This window comes from Cryptomeria japonica, chromosome 11 (assembly GCF_030272615.1).
Source record: "Cryptomeria japonica chromosome 11, Sugi_1.0, whole genome shotgun sequence".
In the NCBI taxonomy this organism is placed as follows: Eukaryota; Viridiplantae; Streptophyta; class Pinopsida; order Cupressales; family Cupressaceae; genus Cryptomeria; species Cryptomeria japonica.
The window spans coordinates 11291363-11304864 of NC_081415.1; the positions used below are offsets into that span (position 1 = coordinate 11291363).

Sequence of the window (13502 nt, forward strand, 5' to 3'; positions counted from 1 at the left end):
AGATTCTTCAAGCCGCTTAGGGTTTATATCAAACCCTGTCTTTTTTCTGCGGCTAGGGCACACATTTCCAAGAACATTTATTTCGGGTTTTTCGCAATCTCATCTAGGTCTCTCTCAAATTTTTCTGGGTCCTCCAAAATTCATACCTTGGGATCCGTGCCCGATAATTTTTAATCCTACCTCAAAATCAATGCATTTATTCTGCCTCAATTTTGGTCATTACACATCACATTTATGCGAGTTCACCCATTGACTATCTCTTGCCTCAATATTTGTGGCACCATTCGGTCAACCAACTTTGACCTCAATTTTTCCTGATGGTATATTTGACGAATATTCTGCTCAAGAGGAGTCAAAAATTCAACAACAATACCTGGAAGCAACGGATGCTCACAATATTTGAGTATCGTGTCATCAATCAATTGGTCCTTGGAAAGACCAAACATCCTTTTGCAGTCGGTCTTGATCAAACCAATTTTGATGAACAAAATCGTGAAGTTGTCATGCTCATCCAGATTTCAATGACCGATGATTAACTTCCTCAAATACCTTTCGGCAAAACAGTTGCCAAGATATGGGAGCATCTCAAGACACCACATGAGACGTCTGATAAGAGTAGAGCCTTCTTTCTGAAAAATATGCACTTCTCTATAGTCATGGATGAGTGAAAATCCCTTCAGGAGCATCTCAATCGGATCAAAGACATTTGTGACGACTTAGAAGCCATCGATTGAAATATGGAGGACATGGTCACCATCACCTTGAAAAGTTTGCCAAATACCTACGATCATTTTGTCGAAACACTCAACATCACCTCAACCGGTGTTGATCAAAAGTTCGTTGATCTTTGCACTAAACTTTTGCAGCAAGATCGGTGGAAGTAGTAGTTTGGCAGTAGTACCAGCTCATCCTCTATAGAACAAGCATTCACAACCAAATCCTTTCATAAGGATAAAGGCAAATCTCAATCTTCTCAACAGAAGAACTTTGCTCTGTCATCAGAAGGCTCGAAGAAGAAAAGTGTTCAATGCAATTACTGCCATAAATTTGGTCATATGAAACTTGAGTGTCGTAAACACTTAGCTGCACAGGCCAAGCAAAGCGGTTCAGAGCCTAAAGCAAATGTAGCAGAGCACATTGAGCAGAGCAAGTTTGCCTTTTATGCCTTCATGGCTAAAAGACCTACAAACCATGTCAAATCTTTTGCCTGGTATATAGATTAAGGTGCCTCATGCCACTTCACTCATCGTCGAGATTGCTTCATTGATTTTCAGGCTTACTCAAATTCCGTTATTTTTGGAGGGGAGGAGTACACCGTTGTTAGAAAGGGCAATGTGCAGATTCAATTTGGGGGGAGGAAATTGATTTTCCTCAACATGTACTATGTCCCAGGAATGGAACTCAACCTTCTCTTGGTCAATCAAATTCTAAGACATTCTCCTCGGCTCAACGTGACCTTCAATTCACATCAGTGCAGTATCATTGATTAGGAGACTCGGTCTATTGTTGTCGTGGGTCTTGAGGATCATGGTCTATTCAGACTAGTTGATTCTGGTAATTCTTAGGAGCTTGCCATGGTAGCCAAGCGCTCCTTTGTTAGTACACTCTGGCATCAACGTTATGGGCACTTACATGTGCAAAATCTTTCTCAACTTGTTTGAGAAGATCTTGTCATTGGACTGCCAAAGATTCAAACCCAGAACCTCGGAGTTTGCAAAGCATGTCAGGTTGGGAAGCAACATCGGACTCCATTTTCGGATGGCGACTCCTGGACAGCTTCTAAGGTACTACAACTGGTCCATGTTGAAATTTGTAGACCTATGGCTACTCCTGTTACTGGGTTCAGGTATTTTTCAATTTTTGTTGATTATTTCAACCGAAAAATGTGAGTGTATTTTCTTCATCAAAAATCAGAGGTGTTTGTTTACTTTCAAAAAGTTCTAATCATTAGTAGAAAAAGAGTCTAGTCAACATATTGTTACTCTTCGGTATGATAATGGGGGAGAAGTTTGTTCTTCTGCCTTCTCTCATTTCTGTGAACAACATGGCATCAAGCGCCAACTCACTACACCTTACACCCCTCAACAAAACGGTGTCGTTGAGCAAAGAAACCGCATAATTACCGAAATGGCCCGGTCTATGTTTGAATACAAGAGTATTCCGAAGAAGTTTTAGGCTGAAGCAGTTAACACTACAGCCTATCTTCTGAATCGATCTCCTACTGTGTTTTTGATGAGGAACGAGGATCATTTCAGCTCTCTCCTCCAATAGTGGATTCAGAGGATCAGCCTTTGAAGGCTTTAGACTTCGGTGTCCATCTTCCATTAGGCTCACCTGATGGGAGGGCTCCAGCCGTTCCAATTCCTACGCCTACACTAGTTCCTTCTCCTGCAGGATCACCTAGACACGCAACTACACCACTTGACTTTCCTCAGGATTCCTCCGATCTTCTATTTGATGAACCTGATCCTGTTGCACCTCCTGCATCTGATGTTGGCACTTCTACTCTTTGGCCTAAATAGTGGGTTAAGACACTTGTTGATCTTCATGATGATGAGCTCATCGAGGGTAGAACTGCTTGAAAGAAGAGCAAGCAACCTCATTATGTCAATTTTGCTCTCATGGCCAACATTCACAGTGTGTATGAACCTCAAACATACACAGAGGCGAAAAGGATACCTAAGTGGGAACAAGCTATGGCAACTAAGCACCAAAGCTTGCTGAATAATAACACTTGGGTTCTATCAGATCTTCCTTCAGGGAAGAAACCCATTGGATGCAAATGGGTCAATGAAGTCAAATACAAGGCTGATGGTACTTTGGATAAGTACAATGCTCGTTTTGTTGCCGAAGGCTTCTCTCAACGTAAAGGAATTGATTATGAGGAAACCTTTGCTCCGACAGCAAAGATGAGCACCATCAGATTAGTCCTAGCCATGGCAGCTCAGGGTAGCTGGAAGGTCCATCAAATGGATGTCAAGAGTGCCTTCTTGAATGGTGAGTTACAAGAAAAGGTCTACATGACGCAACCTCCTGGATTCAACGTTGTCGGAAAAGAACACCAAGTACTCAAACTGGCGAAAGCACTCTATGGCCTGAAACAAGCTCCTCGAGCATGGTACATGAAAATTGATAAGTACCTCACTGATCACGGTTTCAAGAGGAGTCCTTCTGACTCAAATCTCTATGTCAAGACTACTAGCAGTGATATCATCATTCTGGTTATTTATGTTGATGATTTGATCATCACTAGTAGTCTGGCATCTTTGATTCAAGGAATCAAGCAAAATTTATGCCAGTCTTTTGACATGACCGACTTTGGGCTTTTGCACTACTACCTAGGTGTTGAGGTTTGGCGGCAGTCTCATGGCATCTTCATCTCTCAGTCCAAATATGTCAGGACTCTGCTAGACAAGTTATGAATGCAAGACTGAAAACCTGCATCTACACCTATGGAGAAAGGCCTGTAGTTGTCAATCAAATCAATTCTCCAATTAAGAATAAATCAAATTTCAGGCAACTAGTGGCAGTTTAATATATCTCACTGCCACTAGACCTAATCTGAGCTATGCAATGAGTTACATTTCCCACTTCATGACAACTCCTACATCAGATCATTAGGTCGCAACGAAGACAAATCCTATGCTATGTCAAGGGCACTTCAAACTTTGGTATCTTTTATGGACAGACCAAAGATCCCAGACTCGTCAGTTTCACAGATTCGGATTCGACAGGCTCTGTTGATGACAGGAAGTCCACATCCAAGTATGTCTTCAATTTGGGCACATGTGTTGTCACTTGGACCAGTAAGAAGCAACAAATTGTAACTCTTTCCTTGACCGAAGTTGAATATCGAGGAACAGTCAAAGCAGCTTGTGAGGCAGTTTGGCTTTGAAGGATGCTTTCCGACATTCAGTTGTCTCAAGTAGGTCCTACACCCCTCTTTTGTGACAATCAAGGGGTGTTGAAACTCGCCAAAAATTCAGTCTTCCATGAGCGAACCAAGCATGTTGAGCTTCATTGTCACTTCATCCGCAAGCTGGTTGAAGATGGATCCATGGATTTGCAATATGTTCCTACTGAGGACCAGACTGCAAATATTGTCACCAAGTCCCTACATCCGAATAAGTTTATGAAGTTCAAGGGGCAAGTTGGTGTAGTAGACGGATTAACCATTAAGGGAGGGTATTCGAATAATGTCTTTATTCAGTTATTTAATGGTCAATATTGTAATATATTGTAAATATTACTAGTTTCTATTTTTGCATTTGTTACCAGTTGTTTCTTATTAGAAACATTGATTTCTTGTAATCTATTTAATGATCTTTCGATCAGTCATAAATACATTCATTTTTTACCAATTACTCTCGTAATACTTGTGAATCACATTGAGTCCACACCATGTTTTTGAACTATGGATGAAAGAAATAAGATCAAATGGTAAATCATTAAGGATTTCATATTAGAATCCTATGTTTAAATCCCTAGATATTTAATATGCTTAGATGTCTAAATGTTGAGTGTTTAATCTTGTAATCTAACACATTCAATACCAAAGTTACCAAGTTCAAATAATTGGATTCATTGAGGAGTTCAAAAAAGCTGAGGATTTCCAGAAAAAATATCAATAAAAATTTTAAATGAATCGAAATTTATATTGCCAAATTGGATAAATTCTATACCAAATTTCTATATGAATTGAAATTCTATATCAAATTGGAAGAGAGACTTTTCAAATAAGATGTTAATCCAATCTTACGCGTAGCTTAGAAAATGCCACACTCTCAACAGACTAAGCCAAGCTCAATTTCTAGGCACATTTGACTAACGAGATATCTCTCACCAATGGAAAATATGTCAAACACTCCTACGAAGTTACCAACGACCACTTCCCACCAAACGGGGAAAAAAGACATTCAAATCCAATGCAAAATTATCTTTGAGCAATCCTTTTCACAACTCCGTCTCGGTTGTTTCTTTTTCAGCATAGTAACGCAAAATAATCATCAAACCCTAACTAAAAATTAGGGCTAAGAAAGTACCGTAGCTTTGTTAACGAGGAAGGCCGCTTCGACAGTCGATCGAATGTCCTCCTCGCTCTTGATGAGCCGCTTCACTCTCGCCATGGGGAACACCATGCTTGCAGGGCTCTCCACCTTCATAACCTTGTTGTGCGAAGTTTTAGGAGGATGGTTAGGAGTTTGTTCTATTTCTTCCTCCTCTTCATCCTTCTTCACTATATTTGGGCCATTGATGGTGAAATTTCGTTCTACGTCTCCATGAACGGCTTCTTCGCTAGAACCTGAAGCACCCTGGGAGGAAGAGTCTGAGATTGTATGGATTACTTTAGCCATGGACAGAGTGCTGCTGTCAAGAGCCAATAGCTGAAACGAGCTCTCCTATATTTTTTTTATTTTCAATTTCAAGGGGGGGAAAGTGGACGACAAAGTTTAAGCATGGGGGAACTCCTAGATTTGAAAATTGCATCCATATAATAATGAAAAGGGAACTCCGAGAAAGTCAAGACGGGGAAACTCTTATGGGAATATGTAATATTAGGGAACTCCTAGAAACTATTAGATTTGAAAGTGGAGATAACTGATTTTATCATCTGATTATTGAGTATAATTCATAACGAAAATGATAAGTTGTTAAATTATTCTATTTATCATTTTCATTTATAAAAAAATAAAAAATAAAAATAATAAGAAAAAGTAAGATTTATCTAAAATTTCATAACTGATTTTATCATCTGATTATTGAGTATAATTCATAACGATAATGATGAGTTCTTAAATTATTCTATTTATCATTTTCATTTATAAAAAAATAAAAAATAAAAATAATAAGAGAAAGTAAGATTTATCTAAAATTTCAATTGAATAATAATTTAAGCAAGAAAAAAATATATTTTAAAATTAAGATTAAATTAAATCTTAAATCTTATGGTGGTATGAGAAAGACCAAAACATTATTAATCTTACCTCGCAACTAGAATCACCCAAACTAGAATGGTAGAGATTATCTTGACTATTCAATCCTATCGAGTAGTGGCCTCATCGAGGAAACAAAGTACATGGGGCATAAAATAATTGGGGTTAGTAGAGAGGCTATTGTTACAACTTGCACCCCACCAAATTGATTCTAATGAATGGAATTCATTGACAATTTGTAAGTATAGTTTGGAATCCATCGCTCACAAATCATAATGGTGGGACCGAGCAATCTACCATACACTGTCAAAATTCTTTCTAAAAATAGGAATTTACCATTATCTTAAAGTTCTCTATACATATAATAAATGTCTTCTTAAAAACTTGGCATCTTCTGATAAACATTGATATAAATGTTAATAGTTCATCCATCACTACAATTGAACAAAATATCTTCTCAACCCATTAAGGTGAGCATTAATTGAAATGGATATTTCATCCACTATAACACATTAACTTATTTATAGCATTGTAAAGGAAAATACACTACCATTAATTTTAATTTAAGATAATGATAAAATCAAAACAAAACATGTATAATTTACTTACACTAATTGAAATGGTAGCTAGGAAAGATAGACTGTATAAATCAATGTTATTTACAACAATTAAACTACAAATAAATCAAGTACTAAGATCATGGAACTAAGATGAAGATAAAACCCAATGCATCATTTCATTTGCCTAATTATGAAAATAGATAATTCAGATATATTCATTGTTTAGACTTCTTGTGCAAAAATATAACTAACATTGGATTGATTTTGTGGTTCAATTATATAACACATAAAGGATTGTCCTTATTTGTATAGTGCAAAAATTTGCTATCCAGTTTGTTGTGAACGTGAGGGAAAGATAGCACAATGGTAAATGGTTAGTTAAAACACAAATAAAGAGAAACATTCAAATAAACTTAACCAAAACACCATTATACCTTTGCAAGCTTCCACTTGTTCCTCGGATTGAGCTTGATGAAGTGAAGGCACCCCTTTGATTGCTCCACTTGATGTGCTCTTTTGCTTGTTGTGGATGTGGATTGCTCTCAAGTGCTCAACAAGATTGATGGATTGAGGATTTGGATGTGGATGATGGATAAAAGGATTTGATAGAGGATTATGAGAAAAGTATGATAGGAGGAGAAATTGGCAACATAAGGATAGAAGAATGGAAGACCTATTGATTTGAGAAGGAAAGATGCTCCAATTTATAGATTGGATGAGGCCAGTGGAGGGCCAAGATTGATTTGCTTATGAAAGGCTAAGATTGATTCAAGATAGTGGACATGGATCAAGGATGCATTGGAGAAATAAAAAGGAATATAAAATTCATTGAGAAGATGGGGGAAAGAAAACTTTAATTTCAAAGTGAGAATGCATGGGCGATTCAAAGAAATTTGAATTTCTTTTAGAGGCTCAATGTTGATGTGACGTGAGTGGGGGAATTTAAAATTGGAGAGTAATGATAAGTGAGATTATGAGAGATTCTAGAAGAATTAATTAGGCGAAGTGGGATTAGGAAAAGTGATTTGTAGGAATGACATGACTAGGTTAATTAATTAGAATCAATTAACTGAGTGGGCTTTAGAAGACTTAATGATTTGGTTGAATTTAGTAGAATAGGGGAATAATTAATTTATTTGATAAATTAATTACTGGACAGTGGTGACAAGATTAATTAAATTAGATTTAATTAACACTAAGAGGAACAAGGTTAACACAATTAAATCAATTAATTATGTTGACAGGCTTAAATTGATTAAATATTAATTTAATTAATTTTTAGGTGTCTACGTGTTATATTGTTATTCTTTGTTGACTATGTAGGGTTCACATTATCATAGATATGCATTAGGGAAGTTACTCAATTACAAGGGTCAAGTTCTTGTAGGTTGACCCCCTTGATTAAATCAACTTTACAATAATGACAAAGATTAGCAAATAGCGTACAAGTGATCTAGATGTTGATACTAACATAATATTATAATTCATTTAATCCATGTAAATAATAAAATTATAATAAAGCATTCACAAACATGGATTTTAGAAATATCAAAATAGGTCAAAAACTAAGTGTAGGGATAGATATTGAATGAAGTTGAATAGCAAGAAAAAACAAAGATTGTACCATAATTCTTGTGGTCTCATGGAGTTTACAAAATTTATAGTTATGTTTATTAATAATATGCATGCTATAATTCAAAATCCAAACCAAACAAGCATTTCTTTAGCTTCCAATGATTGTAGAAATTCTTCTTGGGCCTAAGAGAATTAGGTTGTCATGAGAAATCAATATATAGCGGCTTGCATTGATTTGGAAATCATGAGAGGAATAAATAACATTGTATTGAGTGAGTGAGGAAAGTGCCAACTATATATAGTTGTTTATAGAGGTCGAGATGATAAAATTGTCATTAAAAAGAAAGGGACAACTTGCATCTAAGCATCCTATTATACTAAAGTAAAATTGATATTCTTAATAGAAGTATTCTATCATTTTGTTGTTGGAGTAATTATGACATTATCTAATTATTTAATTGATTAGGATGTATATTACTTTATTTGCTTAAGCTAAACTTAAGTGAGTTTTTTATATTAGGGAGCATGTTTTAGCGATATTTTAATATACAAATCCAAGAGATTGGTAGGAAATATTATTTCTAGGTCGGCCTAAAGTCGAAAAGAAAGTTAGGATTTCATACATATAGCCTTTCCTTTCCTCATTTGAAGGATCTGATCTACAAGCAATTGAAGGAACCTCCTATGAAGTGAAAGTGCAAGTTATGTGGAATCTACAATCAGATAATCAAGCATTTATCAATCATTTATTAAGCCTTCGTCAATAATTTTCAACATCGATTGGGAGCTTTGAAAACATTGAAGAATAATAGATCACCAACTGTAGATTGGCTTGTACCTCTCCCTTAGGGTTTGGTATGGTTTCATGTTATTTTAATGTCTTTGTATGAGCTTCATAACACTCATTTTCAAATTTACATTCATGCTTTAGATTCATTATTTCATTTGTGATTTGAAGCATTTAAATTTACATTTACACTCACTTAGGGTTTACTCTCCAAAGCGTAGGGTGGAACTCTAGATCTACTTTCTTGTTCATTTAGGATCTTGCATACACACAAGATTCTTGCACACACATTTTTAATACATTGTTGGCTATTTATGGAGGAGGAAACCATCAAAACAATGGGTTTGACTAAAGGCAAAACCCTATATAGCCACCTAGACACCATTTTTCAAGTTGCAGGTGCAAGTACAGGAACCCGACGCATGCACAACTTTCAAAACCGACAGAAGACACAAGTGCAGACTTAAAGACAAAGCTGGGTCTCAATTTTCTAAGACCAGGGTGTGGCGCCCTGGTCCAAGACTGGGGTGTGGCACCTTGTTCCTCTTCATTTTTCAGTTTCTATTGGCAGTTCATCAAATCAGACATTTAGGACCTGATTCCCACAACCATAGCAAGTTGCAGTATCAGGGACCATGGCACCTAGTGCCCTGAACCTGCATAGTCAACTCCAAATTTTAGGCACACAGTGCACATCTGGATTCCCCTCCCTACTCTGTGTTCAATTTCTCAGTTTTAGTTCAATCAAATTTTGTATTTTTAGTTTATGTTTGCTTCATTGTTCATCTCTTAGCATAATTGATTGTTGCATCTTATTTTGTACGCCTCCTCTTCATTACAACAAAGGAATAGAAACCCTGAGAGATATTCCTTTACTCTCTCTCCTTTACAAGAAGTAGTCAAAGTGAGATATCACCCTAGGCTCTTTCGTATTTCAATGTGTGTACATGAGAGTGGGATTGGGTCTTAGATACTTGGTTCCATTTTTATGCATCACAACTTGCAAGTGATTCATGGGCTTATGGGGTTTAACAAATAACTCCAACATGGTATCAAAGCTCTAGATTTTCTAAGTTCTTGTTTGTTTTTTTAGAGATCTAGCATTGATGAGAAAAATTGGCTCATCTTGGAGAAAAACAATTTCTAAGTTTTCTTCGTAGCCACAAAAAACTATCTAGGTCACTCTTGCTTTTGCAAAATTCATCAAATTTTGCATTAAAAAAAAGAAAAGGAAACAAAATTAAAAGAAAAAGGAAATCAAGATTCAGCCATAACTTTTTCTCATAAAATTTTTGAGAAAAAAGATTTATTGGTTCTATTCACAACCCCCAAAAACCATATGGGTATATGTCAAGTTTTGCATTGAGTAAATTTTGCAAAAATTAAATCACAAGGGCCATGTTTGTTGGTTGCTAACTAGCTAAATTTATGCTCTTTTTTTGTTTGTCATAATTATTGACACAACATCCGATTTTCAAAAAAAATATATCGTCAGAAAGCTGGTTTCGAGCCCAATCCATATGTACTATTTTTTTTGGTATATTTTTATTATAGTGTTTTTTTGAAGGACTTTGAAGTCATGTCTACTTGTTTGCGCTTGGAGGGACATAACTTTCACATCTAGACTTTGTTTTGCACAATTCTCGTGGCATTAGAAAGCTAGTTCAATTCTCTACATATATATTAGGTCCATTTTTCTAAAATATTCATCAAGCTATTTCATTCAAATCTCATATCTATTCTTTTGGGTTCCTTTCTTAGAAAATGTGCAAATAGTGTTTCTATTTATATTGAGGTTTTTTCTTTTTGTAATTACATTGGAGATTATCTTGAGGAGTGAATCATGTATAAGAATTGTAGATATAAATAATGTGGCAATAGTTAAAATGGGTATGAATGGTATCCTCATGTCTTACACAATATTATTTAACTCTTTCTTGAGAGTGCATTTGGTCCATCAAATGATACCACATCAAAATCTCAAATTGCTCCTTATCCACTCATAGAGATAGTTGTTGAACCTTCATTGGTTGAGACTTTTATTCTTGTTGAGCAAAATAATTCATCTTTTTGGGGTGATTCATTAAGTACTACCAGTGAGTCACTGAAACATGTATCTATTTGCCTTCCTGATTGGGATTCCTATTTGACAGACGTTGCTTCATTGTTTATGAAATATCATATTTTAGATATGGAGGACACATTTGAGAGTTTACCTCTCCTATTTTACAATAATCATGGCACAAACTGTGGTCACTTCATGTTTGTCTTTGGAGCTTGTTCAGAATCAATTTCCATTGGATCCTTATTTATTACCTTCTATTGTGATTGGACATGTACCTAATTGGTTTGTGGCATCTTCATCATCCAAGGAGTTGGCAACATATGAGCATTTTTTTAGATGCATCATCGTACATTTGAATTCTACTTCCTGCCAATTCATATCTAGAATGGAAAGCATTCCTACATTTGTACTTGGTTTATCTTCTTCCCAAGGGGATAAATGTTGTTTGTAGGCATTGGACTATGTTTTTTTGTTAAAGCACTCACAATTTTTGTAGGACATTATACATTATGGGAGGACTATGTAGTCTCCATCTCTTTCCTCCATGTGGTGGATACTTGATTGTATATACATGTTGTATATAGTCCTTGGGGGGTATCATTGAATCCTCCATGCACCATCATTTCTTGTTATTTTTCTCTCGTTTGAAAAGGAGTTTTGTCCCACTAGGTTTTCTCCATCTCTCCAATTGCAAGAGTTGCATTGCTCCATACATGAGTAACTAATAGGCCTTATTATCAAGATTCATTCATGCTTGCATTTTGTAGTTGACCTTAAGGGGAGTGTTGGAGTAATTAGGACATTATCTAATTATCGAGTTAATTAGGTCCTATATTACTTTATTCGCTTAAGCTAAACTTAGGTGCTCTTTCCTTTTATTAGATTAGGACAATAATAGATTATGTTGTCTAGTTCATTATGATTGTGACGCTTGACATTGGCTAATTTAATTTTCCTCTGGTATTTTATCTTTATGCTTTTACAAGCATTCATTCATTCACTATAAACTATCCATCTCACTTTACAAGTTAATCTCAATGTCCAATTTCTCTCTGGATCAATCCCTATCAAGGTTGCATAACATTAATCATGACTTCTTCTCTTTTGTTGTGATAGGTGTTTTACTTGCAAGTGATTCACGACCTTGTGGGGTTGAACAAATAAGTCCAACATTGGTTACTTTCATATAGTTTAGTTTTAGATCTCTTCAAGGAGAATTTGGGATAAAATTCTCGAGTTTTTGTGGGATTCGATTATTTATAACGTGTATATTTTTTAATTAGCTAACCCCCCCCCCCCCCTATAACAACTACCATATGAATTAAAAGTGGCATAGTATTATACAACATATCATTATTTATCTGTAGATTCTAAATTCGAGATTTAATATATCATTTTGGTATTAGAGTAGATTGAAAACCCTTGGGATTTGTGGAGTTGCACAATCATTTAATGGTAGAGGATTATTATTCTTATCAAATAGCATTATTTATTGATTCCAGGAAGGAATAAATGAGAAATTTGTTTCACTTGTATGGGTGTTTGATTAACACTTTTTACATTCATGCAAATCGAGAAGTAATGTCCAAAAAACTAGTTTCAATTGAAGATAGCAAGTGATTCGCTCAAGAGCATGTACAACACCACTGGCAAGAAATGTGAATGTATAATCAACATGGGATAAAGTAGACGTAGTCACACATATGCATAAAATATCCATCAATAGGAAGTACAAGTCACGTGATGCAAGTGCAACCAACCAAAGTAGATATCTACTTGTGTACATAAAACTTTTAGTATAAAAGAACACATTGGACAATATAACCTATCCCACCCAAAATACATAAAAATATCAAGATAAATCATAGAGGTTAGTAAAACAATAATGAAAATAAGTAAACTCTTGCCAACACTAACTTATATTGTATCGAGCCACAGTGATTGTGCTCATAGATGGTTGATTTGATGGTATGCGATTACATTCACTAACAACACGGGTTGCATATCATGGTTATTGTTAATGCATGATAGCTTCGATAAGATAAATGATTGAATGAGAGATAAATGAAGTCTCTCATTCAATCATTTATCCTATCGATAAACTATCAGGAAAACTTCAAGCTATTGATCTTTCAATTGATGATCATTCTTCACTTGTATATGTGCAATCTACTTAGTCGATCAATGTTCAAACTATCGATAATCACATCATAGCATAGTATACTAATTAATATCGGTTTGCATTATAACTATGATCACTGATTATTATAGGTTAATCATGTATCCCGATTTATATTGATTGATTTATCAACAGTAAACAAATGATGATTATTGGGATTAATTGATTGTTATCGGGTGGCAAAGCATACACCGCTTGGTATCTAACTATTAGTTAAGTGATTGGTATTGGTTAACAAGTCACGTAGACACCAATTGGCATCGGTTAACATGTCGCGTAAACACCGATTGGCATTGGATACTAAGTTACATAGACCCCGATTAGTATTGGGCTATTGATTAGAATAAACACTGATTGGTAATTATAAATCAAAGGCATTGCTTAATCCTCCCCTCTCGCATAT

General features: G+C 35.5%; 1 protein-coding gene across 1 annotated transcript in view; it reads right to left on the bottom strand.

Annotated features, from left to right (window-relative positions):
• The window catches only part of LOC131049498 (DNA polymerase II subunit B3-1), a 58836-nt gene extending 53283 nt beyond the window's left edge, over positions 1 to 5553 (bottom strand). The window contains exon 1 of the mRNA XM_057983565.2: positions 5043 to 5553. Coding sequence (XP_057839548.1) covers positions 5043 to 5354 — 312 coding nt within the window. The 5' untranslated portion in view covers positions 5355 to 5553. The remainder of the gene's footprint in view (positions 1 to 5042) is intronic.
• Positions 5554 to 13502: the final 7949 nt, after the last annotated feature.